The 20,491-nt window shown below is 32.3% G+C and overlaps 1 protein-coding gene across 1 annotated transcript; it reads left to right on the top strand.

Annotated features, from left to right (window-relative positions):
* Positions 1-4,411: 4,411 nt before the first annotated feature.
* Positions 4,412-20,087, top strand: LOC131855480 (uncharacterized). The gene is made up of 3 exons (XM_059206761.1): positions 4,412-4,497; positions 4,703-4,918; positions 18,570-20,087. The coding sequence occupies exons 2-3, from the start codon at positions 4,904-4,906 to the stop codon at positions 19,881-19,883; spliced, it is 1,329 nt and encodes a 442-aa protein (XP_059062744.1). The 5' UTR covers positions 4,412-4,497; positions 4,703-4,903; the 3' UTR covers positions 19,884-20,087.
* The last annotated feature ends 404 nt before the right edge of the window (positions 20,088-20,491 follow it).

Here is a 20,491-nt window from a genome sequence, read left to right on the forward strand (position 1 = left end):
TTTGATTAATTCTAATAAAATAGGGGATGAAACTTTGTCAATTTTAAACCGATCGGGCTGAGACTTTACATGCATACAGTTACTATAACTTAGGCATCCCCTAAGAAAGGATTTTGATAAATTCCAGGATTAAGGGGATAAATTAACGCGAGCAAAGACGCGGGCAAAAGCTAGTAAAATATAAGTTGGGTAGTGCTTTTGTGCAAGTTACACAAAAACAAGTTTGTTAAGATCTAGTTTGGGTTCTAATATGAAGTGTGATGGCCTCGGTAATCTGGCGGTTTAGTACACCGGTATACTTCCGATGGTCGCGTGTTCGATGCCTCGCACGGTGAAACCTTTTTTTTGTGGGTATGATTGTTTGTATCTGTCTCGGTGTTTTCTACGTGTATATTAATAGGATGTTGTTGGTTATTATAATATATAGAGATTGAACTGCCATGTGCATTATAATATTAATCTTATACACTAAATAACAATAGTAAAATATAAGTAGGGGTGACGCAGTTTTTGCAGTGCTTAATATACAGTATATAAATTGTCTTACTAGCTTTTATTATTAATTGCGATTATTGCTATTAAAAATATTTGGAGTATCTAGGTTACTGTATCCATACCATTCTCATGATTTTCTTTCTAATTTATATCCCGAACCTGTGAACAAACTAAAAGTAAAACAAAATTTTACTAAATAAGTATCTTTTTGGTCTATGTTCGGTCTGAATCAGTGATTCCCAAAGTGGTCTATATCGACCCCCAAGGGTCTATGACAAATTGCAAGGGGTCTACGACAGCGGTCACCTTCTTGTTTTTACTTTATGTTTTTAACACTAATATTTACTACAGTAGAAATTTACAAATAATCAATACCAGGTAAGAATGGCGGGTCTACCCAAAACTGAAAAATATAGCAAGGGGTCTATGACACAAAAAAGTTCGGGAATCTCTTTTGATTTCTTTAGGTTTAATAATAGATCCTCATACTTTATTATAATTCATGCAATTTCTTCGTACATACAACGGGCCATATAACCAACAATAATATTTATCTGTTCTAAAATAAAATAAATATGTAACTATAAATTATCGAGAGCATATAATTATTAAAAGTAATAAGCAACTGTATGTATATAACTCAGTAATAATCAGAATTTATGTGGCAATAATCTATTTACTGGTTTACTAGATATGTTCTTTGATTAATAGTTTGTTAATTTTGTGGTTACATAATACACCGTATTACATCTCAATAACACTTTCCCACAAAACCGTCCCTAAAAAGAAATATGATACGGATCTTCTTAATGACCCACCATTAAAACGAAATCGATCGATTTATATGTCTATTTCATAACAGCAGATGTAAATATTACAAGTAAATTGTCCTGTAATCGAACTATAGGTATAATTACAGCAATTTGTTGTAATATCCTACATTTAGTCGGTACACCATTTAAGATGACTGAGTACTTTTATGTTCGGGGCGTAATATGTAATTCTATTGTGTACAAATGTAAATCTGCTCTATGGTTCACGCTTGCCGCCTCTAAGGTGGCAAAAGCAATACACGTCAGCTATGTTACGTTAATTTTATTCAATAGATAGTTTGATAAACGTTTAATTAGCATCAACGCATACACAAAAGCAATTGCTCGAATTTGGATAAATTTTTAATACTAAATTAATTTTGTTTTAAACTTGACGCGGTCGGACGTTTTATATTTATTTGCTGAGTTCCCGATATTTCGGCAGTGTTACAACTACCATGATCACGGGTAAACTGTAAAGTGTACTCGTGATCAAATAAATATAAAACGTGGTAAGATCCCGTGATTTTTACTAATTATACGTATAAATCAATTTTGTATGTACTTTTTACTGAAGTAAAATAGTATATAAATAATAATAATAATAATCTCAGGACAATTCACACAGCTCCATCTAGACCCAAGTTAAGCTAGCTAAAGCTTGTGTTATGAGTACTAGATAACTGATACATATACATAGATGGATTTTTTTTGTAAATAAAACATATTTTTCACAGAAAATAACCAGACCGATACAAACAATCGATAGAAATGTAACGATTCTTTACAATTTGACTTCAATAAGTAAGTAAGTGATGATGATGAATGGCATAGATTTCGGGTAAAATAAACAAAATAATATGAAGCTCATAAATCAAAATTTTAATAATTATAGTACCTAAATATTATAAAATTTTAATAATATTGACGACCTCGGTGGTCTAGCAGTCTAGCACACCGCTTTACGACCGATGGTCGCGGGTTCGATTCCTCGCACGGCACAAACATTTGTATTCATGAGTATGATTGTTTGTATCGGTCTGGGTATTTTCTATGTATAATATGTATGTATTTAGGAAAAAAAATATCTATGTATTTGTATCAGTTGTCTAGACCCATAACACAAGCTTTAGCTAGCTTAACTTGGCGCTAGATGGCGCTGTGTGAATTGTCCTGAGATTATTATTATTATTATATTATTATAGTACCATTAAGTTTGTATAATCCGTCAGTTTAATTGCATTATTTGAATACACATATATACATATTTAGATCGCTTCACTTTCTTTGGTCTCGGGTTTTACCTTGCGCGGTACAAACACTTGTATTCATGAGTATGATTGTTTGTATTGATCTGTTGTTTTTTATGTATGTACTAGTTACTCGCCCCGGCTTCGGCCGTACATGTAGTATATATGTAAACCTTCCTCTAGAATCACTCTATCTATTAAAAAAATCACTTCAAAATCCGTTGTGTATTTTTAAAGTTTTAAGCATACCTAGGGACGGACAGATAGCGATAGTGAAATTGTTTTATACTATGTAGTGATGATTTAGGAAAGTATTGTATCAGTTGTCTAGTAACCATAAGACAAGCTTTACTTAACTTAGAAGTAGATGGCGCTGTGTAAATTGTCCAGAGATATTATTATTATCATATTTTAATTTATTAAGGTTTCTTAAGAGTCGCCACGCCCACTTGACACCACTGGTCATTCATGCCTCCATAGGCTACGGTAACCGTTAACCATTAGGTGGACCGTATGCTTGCTTACTACCATAATGGTATAAAAATATATCAGGGCAAGAGGTCTATTAATCTCGTGTGTTATACGAAATTGTAGCGAAATTCAATTAGTTGGGTAGTTATTTTTAATTTACGCTTCGTTCTTGAAATATTAATACTAAAAATGTAACAAACGAGTGTCTGTCGACTACGACGATTGTTGTTATGTTATACAATACTTAATGAAGTCGTTCTTCCCACAGTTGAAAGTAAGCACTTAATTGTTTTTTTTTATAGTTTATTGTCTACCAAAATAATAGGATACATAACGGTATTGTTCATTTAATTTAAAGGCGAAAATTGTTTTTAATGAATATCCATAAAGATTTTGAAATACTTATTATTTCAAAATTTTAAATCATTTTTTAATTATGTTTTTTTTTTAATAAGAAATTAGGATTTTGTTTAATATTATACATAAACACCTAAATAAGTAAACAATGATAACAATCTGGAATTTAAAAACAGAAAATCTCTAATCATAATCTAATTCAGTTTCGTGTCAGTTCTTTTAATATATATCTATAGAAAGAACTGGATGGTAGTGAAGAAAAATAATTCAAAAACTTGACGTTCATTAGCGACTAAAATTTTGTATAATACATGAATAAATAAATCATTTTAGAATTTGTTAGTTACCACTCTAGTCCAGTCTAGACACTATTGTCGTACTATTCAAGCTGGTTGCATCTTTCCTTCTTTGAATGTGGAATTTTGTCAGAATAATGGACATTAAGTTCGTAAGACTCTTAACGGATGAGCGAAATTTTTTTTGCAGAAAATAATTTCATGAGAATGTTAATTTTATTTTTTTTTAAATAAAAAATCAATACAATAAGTGTATAGTATATAGTTCTATATATTCATGTAACCCTACACGTTAAGGGTTACATGAATATATAGAAATAAACGTCTCTGAGTTTTATAAATGTTTTAAAGTTTTATAAGCAGGTATTTCTTTAATTAGTATTATATTTTTACAGCCCGTAGTGCTAAATGGCATATAATTTTGCTAATTGCCTCGTCATAGAGCTAAAATATTGTTCTGTGATATAAGAAGTCATAACACAGAACATCCCTACTAGTCATATCTGCCGTGACCACAGATACTTATAAAATGTTGTAAGTATCAATTACAATATATATCAATTTCAGGGTTTATACTAGATAGTTGGAATACTACAGAATAATCATAATACTATTATTGCATGAAATTGGATCATCAACGAAGCGCTTTTACATATTATACTGAAGAGCAATGATATCATACCACTATCGCTTTTCTGCACGCCAATATGTAGTCTAGTGCGGTATTTAACAACAAACAGCTGATACGCGCGACCACTTTCTGACCGGCGGGCCGGCCGAACGCATATACGCAACGAATTAGATTAAAAAATCCTTGTAGGTACCAATCTATAAATCATTAATTCCTTTGCACTAATTTTTATTACAATATTTAAAAAAAAAGTAGTTTGATTAAGAATAAAACGTACCGTAAATTTTCCCGCGCGAAATTTTTGCATAGGTTATGTACGCGGTCAATTACCGAGTGTAATTGATGGTACGAGAGATTTTCTTTTTAACTAGTGCCCTGTTTAAATTATAGGATTTCCTTTGGCTGCGCTTGCGTGGAGGCTTTCGTCGCAACGGCGGATATGTGGACAGACAGACAGATTGTTGGGTCAACATGTGGTGATTATCAGGGGGAGTAGGAGTGATTGTGACTGCTATAGAAAATAGTGCTTGTTTTGTGTGAACATTGGACGCTCTGCAGGACTTCGTGAACTGTAAATAGAATTATTTCAAAATGCTGATTTTAAAGGTAAGAGATAAAAATATATATATCTAATTAATTTCAACTTAAGTTAGTGTTAAATGCAAAGTTACTTAGTACGTTATAAAGATGATTTTTTTTCTGAAATGACAAAGGCGAGTTGAAGTTTTACCTGATTAAAAGTGGCAACCATAGACCATAAACATGTACAGCACCATATGATAATCACATTCTGTGGTATCCTTAATTCATTGCCATTCTTTTGGAACCAATATGTCATACCTAGTGATACAGTATCCAGTAATTTCGCTGCCATATCTCTCACCCTACAATGTTAGTTACGCAAAAAGAACATTTCACACTAATACACTATTTTTCTTATATTTAATTTCATTAAGTGTTATTTTACGGAAGTCTACTTATGTTTAATTCTGCTACCATTAGCATGTGTGTAACAAATACTCAGTGCGGAAACTTGTTTATCGAACAGTCAACACTAGGTTTCGAAGCTATATCCGAGCTCAATTCAGTCCCTATATAAAAATGCATTTACATACTGCATATAACAGCATTTTTACCTTATATACCATAGATCTGCTGATTACTTTTTTTACTTAAGTATTCGTATATTACTACAGAAATTTCTTCTTAGTCGCATAGAAATTATTGACTGCAAAATAGCATGCTATGGAATTCGTTTATTTTTAATACTGCTGCTTATTCAAACTAAATATTCTGATCAGCTTTAGCATAAATGAAATAGAAAGTAATGAAACATCATGATATTTAATTCTATATTATAAATTAGAATTACTAAGTCGATTATCGCGTCTTAAGTGCGTACCTAATTATTCTTCTTTTTATTAATGTCAACTCTATGACTCTGTAAACACAAGAGATTAGATAATATACATACTCCTATTTATAGTAAGACGACTTCGTTGTATCTAGATTTTTAAAATTAAAAAAAGAGAAAGTTAAGAAATATCTTATCCTATTTAAACATTAGGTAGAGTATCTAGACCCTTAAAATTTAAAAAAGAAAGTGTAGAAACATCTTTGCCTATTTAATATTGTCGTTATTAGGTAGAAATAGAAATAGAAATAGAAATAATCTTTATTCAAATAAACTCATTACAAGCACTTTTGAATAGTCATATTTTGATTCTACCACTCATTCGGAATGCAGATTCATCACAAGAAGAATGAGCAAGAAACTTGTGTGTTGCTCTTTTTCTCGTAGAAATGTTAACATTAAGTATTATTATGTGCGTGCATTACAGTAATAACCTTTTGCCCAGTAGTAATTGCTGCATTTAGGTGTCGTCGCCATGACATATCTATACATAACCATCATTGTAGTGTTGCGGTGATTTCAATAGCAACATCATTTTTTTTCTTCTAATACTGTGTATATTTCTATAATTTACATCTATGAAGTTCCGCTATCAGAAATGCTTATGTATGTCACATACCTATTGATTTTCTGAAGACAATTCTGTAAACATTAGTTCCAGTTACAAATAGAAATAAAAATAAGACTATTTAGATAGATAAGACATAGATAGATAATTAGTAAAGTAAACATGTGTGTACAAATATAACGAGGCGGCCTTATTACTGAAAACAATTTTTTGAAGATAACGTTAGGGTAACATATATTATTGTCAATATTATATTATTGCTATTTCTATATTCTTACATTATCCCATAAAATCAATATAAGTACAATAATCCACGCAATAAACCACGTAATCATACAGTAGTCTCTCAGTGATTGTCGAAATAATGGTTAATCTGCCTTAATACGTACACATAATATATCTTATGTTACACGACTATACTATAATTGGCCCTAAAATGAGGCAACAATGTTATTATAATGAAGAAAGTACGAATCACGGTTTTGGAATCATTCTTCGAGAATATTTTTTTTATATGACTATAAAAAGAAGAAAAAGACAAAGTTCCTACTGTTTCATGGATTGACCGTGGGGTGTCAGGTTCATCGTTTGGTAGAAAGCGAAACTCTGGAAGCTGATTATAAAAAAGAAAAAAGACTGCTATGGTTGCTTGTTTGCCACTATAATAGCAGTATATAAAAAAATCAAATCTGGTAGTAACATAAACTAGTCTCAGAATGGCTAACAAGCTGACGACGACTGGTGGTAAGTGGTAACCATCCCCTATATACATATGTACATGAACAGTGCTACATACATTACACTATTATATGGTACCGCTCATGCATTGCTACTCTCCTAATCTCAAGACTCAGATGCCAAGCCTCTTATCCTGTAATTTCACTGTCATAGCTTTTTCTCCACTCATGCCTTACCATTTCAATAAAATCTTGTCTATAATCTTATGTCTTATATTTTGTAATTTCACTGCCTTAAGTGTGCTTCAACCAAAACCGAAACAAAGCACACTGCTTGGTGGCTGAAATATAGATCGCTCCTCAAACGGACCAGTCAAGCCATACCGTACCATTTCGGAGGTTTATAATCAGCCTTGTATTCAGCAATTTAATTGCCTTAAGGCTGCTACAACCGAAATATAGCAAACTGCTTGACGGCTAAAATAGATGAGACGATACGTAAATAACTTTTTACAAGGTCAACCCAATGGTCAATTATTCTTAAATAATAATAATAAAGACATAAAAATCCGTCCTTATGTCCCACATTAATAGCTAGGTAGATAAATTATTATGGTAGACTGTCAGAGAGATATCGCGACTGTGACAATAGGCGATTGATCCGGATTCCTTAAAGTTTTTAGCGAGCAGGAGTCTCACAGCATCCGTTCACCTCCCTCAATGACTCCATGAGGTTCTCCAAGTAAAATAAACAATTAATTATCTAAGAATTTAATACAAATGAATAAAATCGGTAATCTTACATCCAGGCTTAGTGTTATGTAATTAAATTTGTTTATTTAATTGCATAACACTAAAAAATGGCAGTAGATTATTTAGGTAGATGTAAAATTAAGATTGTTTTTCTTTTAATTAGCGTGTATATATGTATGCAATCTTCCTAAATAGGTGTATTGGGAAATTTTAAAGCTCGCTTAGTATTATGTAAAAAAATAAATAAATACATTTGTATCAGCTTCATAATTAGTAATGTAAATGTGAAAGAAATATGCAAAATATTTAAACTGACACGATTGTATCCTAAGAGAACTGCGCACCGGCAATACAACTGTCTAGATTTAATACGTACATAATATTCTTATAATCAAATTGATACTGTAAATGTGAAAGTTTATAAAGATGTTTGGATGTTTGTTATTCAATCAAATGGTTGAACATGATTGAATTAAATTTATGTAGGTATAAATAGAACATATCCTAAATTAACGTTTAGGTATTTTTAATATACACGGTGAAAGTGTTTTGGAGGTGAATTCAATAGATAATATTATATGTACTAACTAAATACTAAAATGTTTATATTTGAAAAATATAGAAATGTAGTCCTGATGACTCAATTCACATGTGGATTTATAATATTATTGCTCTAAGGAATGTACCAGACCGTCATAATTCGTTAGTGGAATAGTTTACTTTAGTTCATTATAGATGGAGTAAAAATAAATATATAATAATTTTTTCTCCATCTATGATCAAGTCATATAATAAATTATTCTACCATGGCCCATGGTAGTCCAGCGGTTTAGATTACCACCGCACAAATAGAATCGCACCTACGATCTTCCGATGGTTGCAAGTTCGATTCGTCGCTCGATGCAAATATTTGTGTTCATAAGTATGATGTTTGGGTGATTTCTTCGTTATAATATGTATGTATTTAAAAAATATATATGTTTAAGTATTTCTATAATTTGTCTAGTACCCATGACATAAGTTCTGCTCAGCTTGAAACTAGATGGCGTTGAGTGAGTTGTCCGAGACTCGGTTATTATTTTGCTTGTACCTTTGTATCTTTGACATAAAAAATGTATTAAAGAATAAAAACTATTGGTTAAAATTTCTGATGAATTCACCATATGTTGGCTAACCTAACTTCATCTATCAGGCTTTACTGGTATCTGGCAAGCGTATAAATACCGTTTAGACAGTCGAGGCGCATCATTTTATTGGAATGTTAAGAAAATACTATATTGTAATATTATGATTGTTAGGTACTACTACTAGTAAAAGTATACCTAACTACTTTCTTTTAAATAATAAAAAAAAGAAATGCAGTTAGGTATGCCTCAATAGAGATGTTATTTAATCGAACTCAATTTGATTAGATACCCGTTGATTTGATGATTATTGCATAATAAAGAAAATAACTACCGCTTAAATGAGGTACTAGTTTCTATTTATGTCCGGATACAAATATTATGGCAAATGATAAGAATATGAGCATATTAGGCAACAGTCTCACCGACGGCGAGAAAGCAAGAACGATATTTATTTTTTCATCCTCGAAAAGTATTAATTACTGTTTATTGGACTTGTTTCTTAATACATGAATAGTAAAAATAGTTTTAAATAATTGAATGTACCATAGTAGACTTTGTAAAAAGTCCTCAGTTATACCTATTTCCGGCTACAGAATGTTTTGCTTGATTTGCTTTGTATGGAATACATTAGTAACAGACAGAGACTTTGAAAACTAATACATGAAATTTATAGCCTATATTATTCTGATGTATAAGCTACATTACTGCAAAGATTTATCAAAATACGTAAAGTACTTTTTGCGTGAAAGAGTAACAAACATCCATCCATCAAACTCACAAACTATCCCGATTATAATATTTATTTTGTTAACTAGTAAGATAGGTAAGAATTTGTTTTGTTAACAGGGTAAAACAATGTTATATATAAATTAGTTAAATTTTTTTTTAAACCATTATTTATGATTTGTTCGGACAATGGTTTTCAATGGAACAGGTGGCCTAGCGTAGTGAGAACGGAACGTGTTGAAGTAGTTAATATGCGTATGCGCAAAGCGTTTAAAGATTACCACTTTTGGAGTGTTCTAGTTTAAATCACTTTCGGCCTACGCGCCTGCAATAATTGGCATAAAATATACTTATATGTACAGTCACATAGAATAAGAAATAAATATTTATAAGTGTATATATTTATACCATTTTCGTATGGCATTGCATATATCGTATTTTTTTTATGAATGATAAAGAAATGGTGCACCCGTCTGCGTTAACGGTATACGCTGGCGAGGCACTGGTGCCAGTGGAGTATGCTCATCTTATTCCTTGATCATCTATAAAAAAAGCGAGACAAATTCACCAAGAATTTATCACGATGGTTGTCAGGGGCAACTGTGTGGAGGTCAACATGACATGGTACATTGCTAGCTATATATCCACATTACTAACAATACCCTTTCCCCCTGCATATACTGTATTAGTCTCTATAGGAATTTCAAGACTCTTTGGTAAATATTACTCTAGTCTAGGATTCCAATATTTCTCTCAGTATCCTACAGGGTCTCAATTATTTTCCTATGTAGATATTATTTTGTATGTATTTTATTAATTTATTTTTTGGGACCAAGGTGGCAGAGATTGTACTCACCCGTCTATCGGATTCAGTTGAATTCTCTATTCGTGTCTCCCTCTCTCTCTGATTGTCTCATCAGAATTATTGACTTCTCATGCCCCGTTTAAATCTCATAACTTGGGAGACAACAGCATGCGATTTTATATTTTAAGACATCTCAAGCGTCGGCATTGGGAATATGACATCTCTGATGTTTTAGCGTGTCTCTGCCTCTGGTGTTTAGGCATGTTATCATCTACTATATAAAATTCTCGTGTCATAGGTTTCGTGTTAATGCTCCTCCGAAACAGCTTGACCGATTTAGATTAAATTTTATAGTATATTTAGTAGGTCTGAGTCTGAGTTAGGTAGGTTTATAACTAATTTTTATACCCCTAAAGCTCAGCTCGAAAATTATTTTTCATTTTTGACAAAATTTTTATTATGTGGCATTAAAAATATATATACAATCCTAAATTTTCGCCCTTCTTTCACCAACCCCTAATTTTTATAGCGATTTTGATTTATATGACAAAACACCTTTTGCGTGGTCAGCTAGTAAGGTATATAAAAAATTGTCTATGAACGGACAGCCATAGCTGGTACTAAGTGTAGACATCTGAAAGGAATATATATATTATAATATAAGCAAAAATTTTGAAAAAGAAATAATATTTGACAAATTATTGTGCGCAGGTAAACTTGTCGTAAACAGCTAGTATTACATGTTTACCGTTTTAACGGGGCGTAGTCGGAACAAGTCGCTATTGATAATTAATTACTGACAAATACGCTGGACAATTTGTAAACACACTCATTAAAGATGTAACGAAGAAAGTGGTAACTAGTTTACGAAACTTGTGTACTCGTACATATTTTTCTCGACTGTACATGATGTAACAGCTATTTGGAAAAGTTTTAAGACCATCCCATTTACAACTAGAAATAAGGGCTATATAATGAGACAAGTTTTTTTATTTACGCAACGCAATTTACTCATGTTTTAATAGAACGAGTAGTTTTTAAATTATCCATTTTAGAGATTTGACTCAGAATATTAAAAAGAATTTTTATAGTGAATCTTTGTCTGTCCTTTAGTGACAGCGTTATTGACGTGAACGGTTTGTAATATAGAATAGTTTTATATATACTTAGCCCAATCATATCATCATCTCTTTTGCCTTGTCGTATATCATTTGGAGTCAGCGTAATGATCTCTTCCATTGATCTCGGTTCGAAATTTCTCATCTCATTACTTGGTTTCTCGCCATATCATCGTTTATATTCTCCATACACCGCTTCTTCGCCCTTGCTCTGCACTTATAACTATCCATATTTAAATAGATATAATTCTTTCTTTAATATATATATATTTTAAAGAAAGAAATTTAAATAATGAAAGAAATATATATTTTTCAGATTTTACTTCTATAATCCGAGAAAGAAGCGTGATTGCAGTTTCGAAAATAGAATTAAAAAACTAAAAAACAATTGTTTAAAGTCTGTTGAATTTATATATCAATCAAATGTTACTTAGTAGTTCCTTTATATAATTATGCATTAATATAATTATGACTGTATTCAAAGTGCACTCAATTTCAAGTTACCGTAAATCCCATAAGTTGTATAACCGCACTAATGCATCCGTAATTAAATATAATTTAACTTAAGTTTTTACTTACGTTACTTTGTGATTAGGAGTATAGGTAATTCATTGAATTATAGTAATGCTAATGATAATATAGTTATTATTGCAGGAACTTCGTGTCAAGGAAATCGACATCAATTCCGTGCAAGCACTTCTCTTTGATATTTACACGTTTTTTTTTTATTTTCGATCTTGACAGTAGCCGTCAGTGTTACTTACAATAACTATGTTGCATTCTGGATCGAGTCGGCCCATTTTCGTATTTCCTCTACCGAGTACATATGCTTTCATAGTCTCATTTATCTAGACACTCGGTAAAAATGTTTATTGATTCTTACTGTTTTGGTACATTTTATTTTGCCAAGCAAATACACACGTCTGTATTGATACTAAATTGCTCTGAGCCAGTCAGGAAGGCACGTAATTATATACTATAAGACGAAGATCTGGTCGAAGAGTATGAATGTGAAAATTAGTCGCGTGGGGCCTGAAGATCCCTGAATAGGTCAGCTTAGGCTACATCCTGTATTCGCGACTTAAAACCTATGAATACATTGTTTTTTACTACAAAATGGGCAAATAAGCCTATGGTTTATCTGATGGTAAAGGATTATTGTAGCTGTATACCATTAAAACAATTATAAGAAAATAGCAATAAATATTTCTTAAATAAGCTGTTCATTTTCATACTATATAAACGCGAAAGTTTGACATTATGGATGGATGTTTGTTACTTTTTCATGCAAAACTACTGAATGGATTTTAATAAACTTTACAATAATATGGCTTATACATCAGAATGGCCTATAAATTTCACATAGCCTATAAATTTCATGCGTGTCAACCGCGGGCACAGCTAGTTGGTGTGATAGCTGTTATATGTTTACTCCCATCCCTAAAATCCCTAAACTTTTAATTGTTTATTACAATATTAGGGTTTTTAATTATTAAAATATTGTGGCCTTTTGGTTCAAGCTTGTCAAAATTTGAAAAGAAAGTGGTAATAAGATAAGTGGTAACATTTAAGTGTATTTATGTTTTTATTTTTTATGAATAATGTCGTCAGATGGTTGTAATTTATTATTCTTATTTCGCAACTACGATAGTTTTATTATAGTTAGATTATCTATGCGGCGATGCCTGAACACGTCCTGTCAAAACACTTCAGTTTGTTTTTATTACACGCACGTGACCTAAAGCTTTTAATATGCATTGGGTATAAAATTTATATAACAAGTGTGTAGGACGCTTTAGTAAACATGAAGTTCTGTCTTTATTCCACTGGAGTATGATCTATATGGTATGGTAATGGTGGTACACTTTTCTGGTGTAACAATTTAACATACTGATTTCGATTCCTGCGCAATATGAACAGTTGTGTTCAAATGATTTGGCGGGCGAGGTGGTTTAGCTGTTTAGCACAGGGCTTTACTTCCGATGGTTGCAGGATCAATTTTTCACACGGTACAAATATTTTGTATCATGCATATGATTGTTTTATGACGGTAGTAATTAAGGTATGTTAAGGAAAGTGTATATGTTTAGCTTAGTTTGTAACTAGATGTCGCTGTATGAATTATTTAGGTATATATATTATATATTATTATTAATGTTTCTATTAGTATCTGTATATCCATCTCTCTCTGTATGTGTCTAAAACCATATGTGTCTATACCAGTAACATAGTTAAAAAGGAAATAAATTTGTACAAGAAATAATATTACGTAAAGATTTGATTCGTATCAATATCTATTATAAAAATGAGAATTACACATTTATTGCAAAATGCCAATTGGCTCGTAAGAGATGTCAGAATGTGTCATACATTGCATGCAAAGATTTGATATTAACATCATTAGAATAATGCAATTTGGTGTGGAAATACCTTCTTCCATATAGGAATGATATCGGTTTCAAATAAAATATATATGTAATTGAATAGTTATCAAATGTTTTCTAACTATTCGAATATATATGTTGCAAAACGCCCATCAGTAAAAAAATAAAATTCATTGTACCACCCACGCATAATCGATGCAGTACGTATATTTATAGGTGTTTAATAATAATAATAATATCAGGACAATTCACACAGCATTGCGCTAGACTCAAGTTCGGCTTAACTTGAGTCTACCCATAACACAAACTTTAGCTGGCTAGCTAAAGCTTGTGTTATGGGTACAAGATAACTGATACAATTACATAGATTTTTTGTAAATATATACATAATATACATAGAAACATCCAGACCGGTACAAATAATCATATTCATGAATACAAATGTTTGTGCCATGCGAGGAATCGAACCCGCGACCATCGGAAGTACGTCGGTGTGCTAAATCGCTACACCACCGAGGCCGTCAATATGTAATTGAATAGTCATCAAATCTTTTCTAGCAGTTCCAATATATATGTTACAAAACAGCCATCAGTAAAAAAATAAAATTCATTGTACTACCCACGCATAATCGACGTAGTATATTTATAGGTTTGTTATTAAGTAACGAATTGAAATTGATTCATAAAATGTCTATTAATCTATATATTATAATGCTAATGTGAGTGTAATATGCTTCTATATTAGTTTGCGCAAAAATGACATGGATACGATCGTTTTAAAATCTCATTAGTATTTACTAGCGATTCAGCCTAGTTTCGCGCGTGTTATTAGTAATAATCCATTTGGATAGTATATCACAACCGTGGTAATTTATGCCCTATGCGTTATTCTGATGTTTAAGTTATATTATTGTAAAGTTTGATTAAAATATAATCAGTAGTTTTTGTATGAAAGAGTAAGAAACATGTTATCCATCCATACTCACAATCTTTCGTTTTTATAACATTAGTAAAAAGTAAGCTGGTAAAGAATAGAGCCAACAAGGCACCAGAGGAGGTTCTTTCTAACCTCCTCTGGTGCCTTGGTGTAATTCCGTAATTACTTATTAATTATTCAGAGTCAAAATGCATAAGACTTCGATCTTCTTTATTTAGTCGGTAAGGTTTGAATACCTAATGATAACGACTACTCTTACTCGATGATAACAATAAACCAACTTATTTATATGGTAACAATGAATAGATTGGAGATGCTCTACAACCAAATTAAGGTCTAAACAACAGATAGAATTTATTCATTTCATTAACAACGTACATTCTGTCGAAATTAATACAATTTATAAAACAAAATCCAATTTGAGAGTTTGTTCTCAATAATTCATCGATTCAGTATATTTCTTAATAGAAATTCCTTTAATTCTCGTTTGAAGCCCTGTCCATATAATAAACTTTTATATAGAAGATATAGCTGAAGGTAATTTATGAAATATTTTAATTGATTGGTGCTCAGGTGTGCATACTATTATATTGAAAATAAGTACTTCGTGTGTTTTTAAGTATTTCCTTCTCATATTTTCTCTACAAAGTCTATCATCCTCTGATTTATACTTATGTTTAATTATTAAGGTTTCTTATGAGTCAGCAATGACCCCACCTGGTTTTTCAGACGCCCATAGGCCACGGTAACCGTTTACTATCAAATAGGGGGTATGCTTGTTTGCTTACCTACGTAGTATAAAAAATATATATATTTGGCTAAATTTATCAATGTACCTTTGCCTAATTTAATTTTACATACATATTGTGATAAACAGTTACATGACCGATGTCTTCATACGTCTTATAAATAAGGTATTATTATTATTATTATAATATTATCCAACTTTATAAATAATCGAGAGCACGTTTATAATAGATATTGTATCAAATATTTTATATGCCAATACCATATACGATTTAAGATGTTTACTTTGTTATATTTATTTGAATTAATCACCACTTGCAGTAGAGTTATTGACGTCAGTTTATATGATATGTAAACTGCAATATGACAGATGATGGACATTTCATGATACGAAACCGAATTTGTATGACTAATCAAAACAATAATATTTTTATGACGTCACTTATTTTAATACTTGACCCCACTATAAATGTGGCAACATTAACTTAACTTTATAGTGGAAGTGCCAATCTCATAAAATATCTATATATAATTTTGTATACTACGAGTATGATTGACGATTTTTGTAGTGCAGTGGTTTTGAATACAGTCTCGTCTTTCGATGTTATATCATTTGATGTCATATAACATATGTATATATTATTATACATGATGTGACATTTTTTTTGTGGATGATAATGAAATGGTGCACCCGCATGCGCTAACGGTTTACGCTGGCGGGGCACCAGTGGCGGACTAGGAATTTATCATAATCGTTTCCAGGAGGAACCGCGTGGAGGTCGACTTAACATGGTACATTGCTAGCAATGGGGACTACTAGTTCCCATTACTAACAATCTCCTTCCCCCCTGACGTGTCATTAAAACTTGAACTTACTTATCGCAGAAAGAAATCAACAAAATTAGTTAATATCAATGATCTCAGTATAATACATACAGCATCATCTAGACCCAAGTTAAGCTAGATAGCTTATCGATCGCAGGTTCGATTCCTCGCACAGCACAAACATTTATAATCATAGTCATGAATATAAATATTTGTGCTGTGCAAGGAATCGATCCTGCGACCATCGGAAGTATGGCGGTGTACTAAACCACTAGACCACCGAGGCCGTCGTTAGAATATTATATTATATATTTTTTAGATTAGATGGAATGTAATAAACATTAGATTGATAATATTACAATTATGAAGGCTTGAAGACTTTACGTACTTATAGCTTCTTTGTATAGCCTTGTCGAATAGAAAAATTGGCTAAAAAGAGCGATTACAATTACGTTAATTAGAAAAGTAAACGCTTGCTATTTGCGCTTGATGTTTCAAATTAGTTTATAATAAAAACGCCCACAAAATAATTATAAACAATAAAAATACATTGAACCAAATAAGTGTGGGCGAAGAGTCTATTAGAATCTATAACTTTAAGAACAGTCCGTTTCGTTATTAAAAGTTCTTGCAACACTAAATGCTTTCAAGTCAGTCTGGCCGATGACTTGAGAAGCGTGCAAATCGGTGATTTCAATTTACCGCCAACAAATTATACACGTAACATGACAGAGAAATGGTGCCTAATTAGCAACACTGCAAGTAACGACGCGGTATCTGTTATATTTTTAAAGGTTACACAAATGAAAGGTATCAAAGAATAACGCCATGTCCATAAACCATGTCGTGACGTGAAATTTAAAAACAAAAGGTGATTTAATTTCACAATATGGGCTGTTGTATAAACAGTTTTTGTGGTCAATTAAGTTTTCGTATCCATATGAATCAGTTTAGAATAATGTTAAAATAGAAACATAGGTTTTTGCCAAATAGTAAGTTAATGTTCTTTGTAATTTTATAAAGTAAATCTAGTTGATGTAATATAGTAATTTTTAGATAGATTGGCCAGTATATTCCGTTGTTATTATGGTTATGTATATTATATCTTTTTTATATACGACGGTCTCGGTGGTCTAGTGGTTTAGCACACCGCCTTATTTCCGATGGTCGAGGGTTCGATTCCTCGCATGGCACAAATATTTTATATTCCTGAGTATGAATGTTTGTATCGATATAATAAAAGTATATCTATGTATTTGTATCAATTACCTTGTATACAAGATTTAGCTTAACTTGCATCTAGATGGCGCTGTGTGAATTTTCTAGAGATTATTATTATTATGATTATATGTATTGGTATGAGTTTGTTTATACACTTGTATTAATTTTTTTTGTACAAAAAAACTTGTTAATAAATTGTTATGGGAATTTTACAGCTTTCGCGATTTCAGTATTTTGCCTTTTAAAGGCAAAACAATATGATGAACTATTAATCATTTTGAATTGCTATGGCACACGCATAAATTAGTCACTCACTTTATTTTATGTTTTGTTTTGGTGTCATGTGTATGCTGAAGATATACATAAATCGTTTATTCATCTAAAAATAGTAACCGTAGTTTGTGTAAACGAACAAAAGATTTATGTTTCTTGCTTTTGAAATATATATACATGTACATATGTATACATTTTAAGTAACGTTCATATTAAGGCATTGCATGTAAAAGTCATATTACGAACAATCTAACTTTTGATTAAAGTAATAATAGATGGGTATTTGATTACAGGTATTGTATATAACGTAGTATCTAGCAGATTAACTTGTACATTTGATGATGACTTCATTACAATGAAATTTATTCAGAGTTCAAAACCACTTCTTTAAACTAATATAAATAAATAACGTATTAATGTAACCGCATCTAATCCACCACGAAATCGTCTGAATCCCAACCGCATAGATTACGAGTAAAAGTAAGCACTTCAACTTGAAGGTACTTACTGCGTGTAACCGGTTTCGTAATAGGCTTTAGTCTATTTTTTGCCATTCACCTGTTTGCGGCATGTTGGCGGTCGGCACGCCTCTTCGCGCCATAACTTTAGCCATATGGTATGGCCAGGCACGCGCTGCGTACGATCACCCTGCCACAACTAACTCGTTCGCTTTTACTTTCAGGTGGCACCAGTTTTCCTACTTGCACTCATCGTGGCTGCTGAGAAGAAAATCGAACTGGAAGACATTGAGGAAGATAATTTGAAAAGTGAAAAGGAAGTTAATATAGAAAAGTCAGAGGCCAGATCGGAAAATCCGAGTTCGTCTTCTGGTAATGGATTGCTTCCTTTCGAGTTTTTGAAGAACGGATTCCTGCGTTACTTTGAGAGTCCTACGCATGCGCAGGCTCCGCAACAGCAGCGCTACGTTCAGCAGTACGCTGTGAGTGAAGCTCCTGAACGGGCTTCGGATGTTGCGCCTAAAGTACAATATGGTCCGCCAGCAACCCAGCAAGCGATGGTTGGCTACTTATCGAATGTTCCAATGCAGATTTATTTAGTCCCACAATATTACAACGAGCAACAAGAGCAAGGGCCTAATGCACAACCTGCAGTACAATACGTCAAGCCAGACGTAACTAAAGTCGCGGCATACCCCACTGCACCTGAAGCAGTACAAACGCAAACGAATTTTGTAGAAATCCCAACATATGTTACTCCAGCAGCAAAAACCTATGTTCAGCATTATTCACCCCCAGTAACATACGTACAATACACTGCGCAACCGACTGTTGCCACTCATGCTACAGTTGCTCCTGTAGTAGCTTATCAGCCTGTTGTGCAGTATCCTACAGCAATAGCAGCTCCGCCTGTGGTAACGAAAGGTTACTATGAAAATGTACAATATTCAGATGGTAATACACTAGAAGATATACAAGAGACAGGTGAAGAATCACAAAAGCAGTACTCCCCACAATCTGACGTAACATACACGAAGTCTCCTAATTATCCTAGATATTATAATTCACATGCCCCTGTTAGACAGGAGTATGGACATAGTCCTGTGCCAGAATTACCACCTCCAAGTCCTTTATTAATCAAAGCACCACCGCCGCATTTAGCTCACATACCTAAAGCTCTGCCTATATTTAGTAAACCATTGATAAAAACAGGATACCCGTCTGGAAGCGGTCACGGGTATACCCAAAGACCTTTCGAAGGATATGTACAACATTATAAAAGGCGACCAACTTCTTTACTCGATTCTTATATACCCTCTAGTATTCAAATTGAATATCTTAAGAGAGGTTACACCAAAGATCCTCTGGTGGCATATGAAGAGTTATCGAGCGGTCGACATTTCCCGCATGCTCCAGTTGTTCCAAGGCATTATGAGCGTGGTTTCCTTCCCAACCAGATGTATCAGACCCCTACAGGCGGAGTTACGTACGGACATTATAAAAGGACACCGAAAGTAGATAAAATTATAAAGAAATAATAATTTTCAAGTCAATATTTAATGTTATTTCTTTTAGTTATGTTTAATGAATGCATGGTCTCTAGAATGTATGAACCGAACTGATGTGTCGAGCGTTTAACGTTATTAACACAGGTTAATTGTTATTTTAATTTAAGATATAATGTTATATTTTATGTGGAATGTAAATTTTACCCCGGCTCATTTTGTTAAAAACGTACTAATTCGTATGGTCAGTATTTTACCAGATTATATTATTGTTATTTATAATAAAAAAGTTGTTAATTAATAGTTTTTTTATTGTGTTCTAACCCGAGTCATTGGAGATATGCATACAAGTACATGGAAGTGTGCTAATTGTAGTTCTTAATTAACAGTAAGTACAATAAAATTAAATAATTTAATAAAATTTATATTAAAAAAGGTTCAGAAGTTTATAAGCAGGTCACTACGGATGATATTATAGTCCAGGAGGGATTTTGATATATGTTCAAAGCATTTAGAACGTTAGGGCAAATTCAGTAGTGGTAATTGAGGTAGTTATATCGATATAAGACTATCGAAGAATGTCTTTCTAAAGAGATAGATAGATAAGTATATAAACGTAAGTACCCAATAAAATATTTGGA

Source organism: Achroia grisella, unplaced genomic scaffold, assembly GCF_030625045.1.
Source record: "Achroia grisella isolate CSIRO2021 unplaced genomic scaffold, CSIRO_AGI_Agris_v1 utg1062, whole genome shotgun sequence".
Lineage (NCBI taxonomy): Eukaryota > Metazoa > Arthropoda > Insecta > Lepidoptera > Pyralidae > Achroia > Achroia grisella.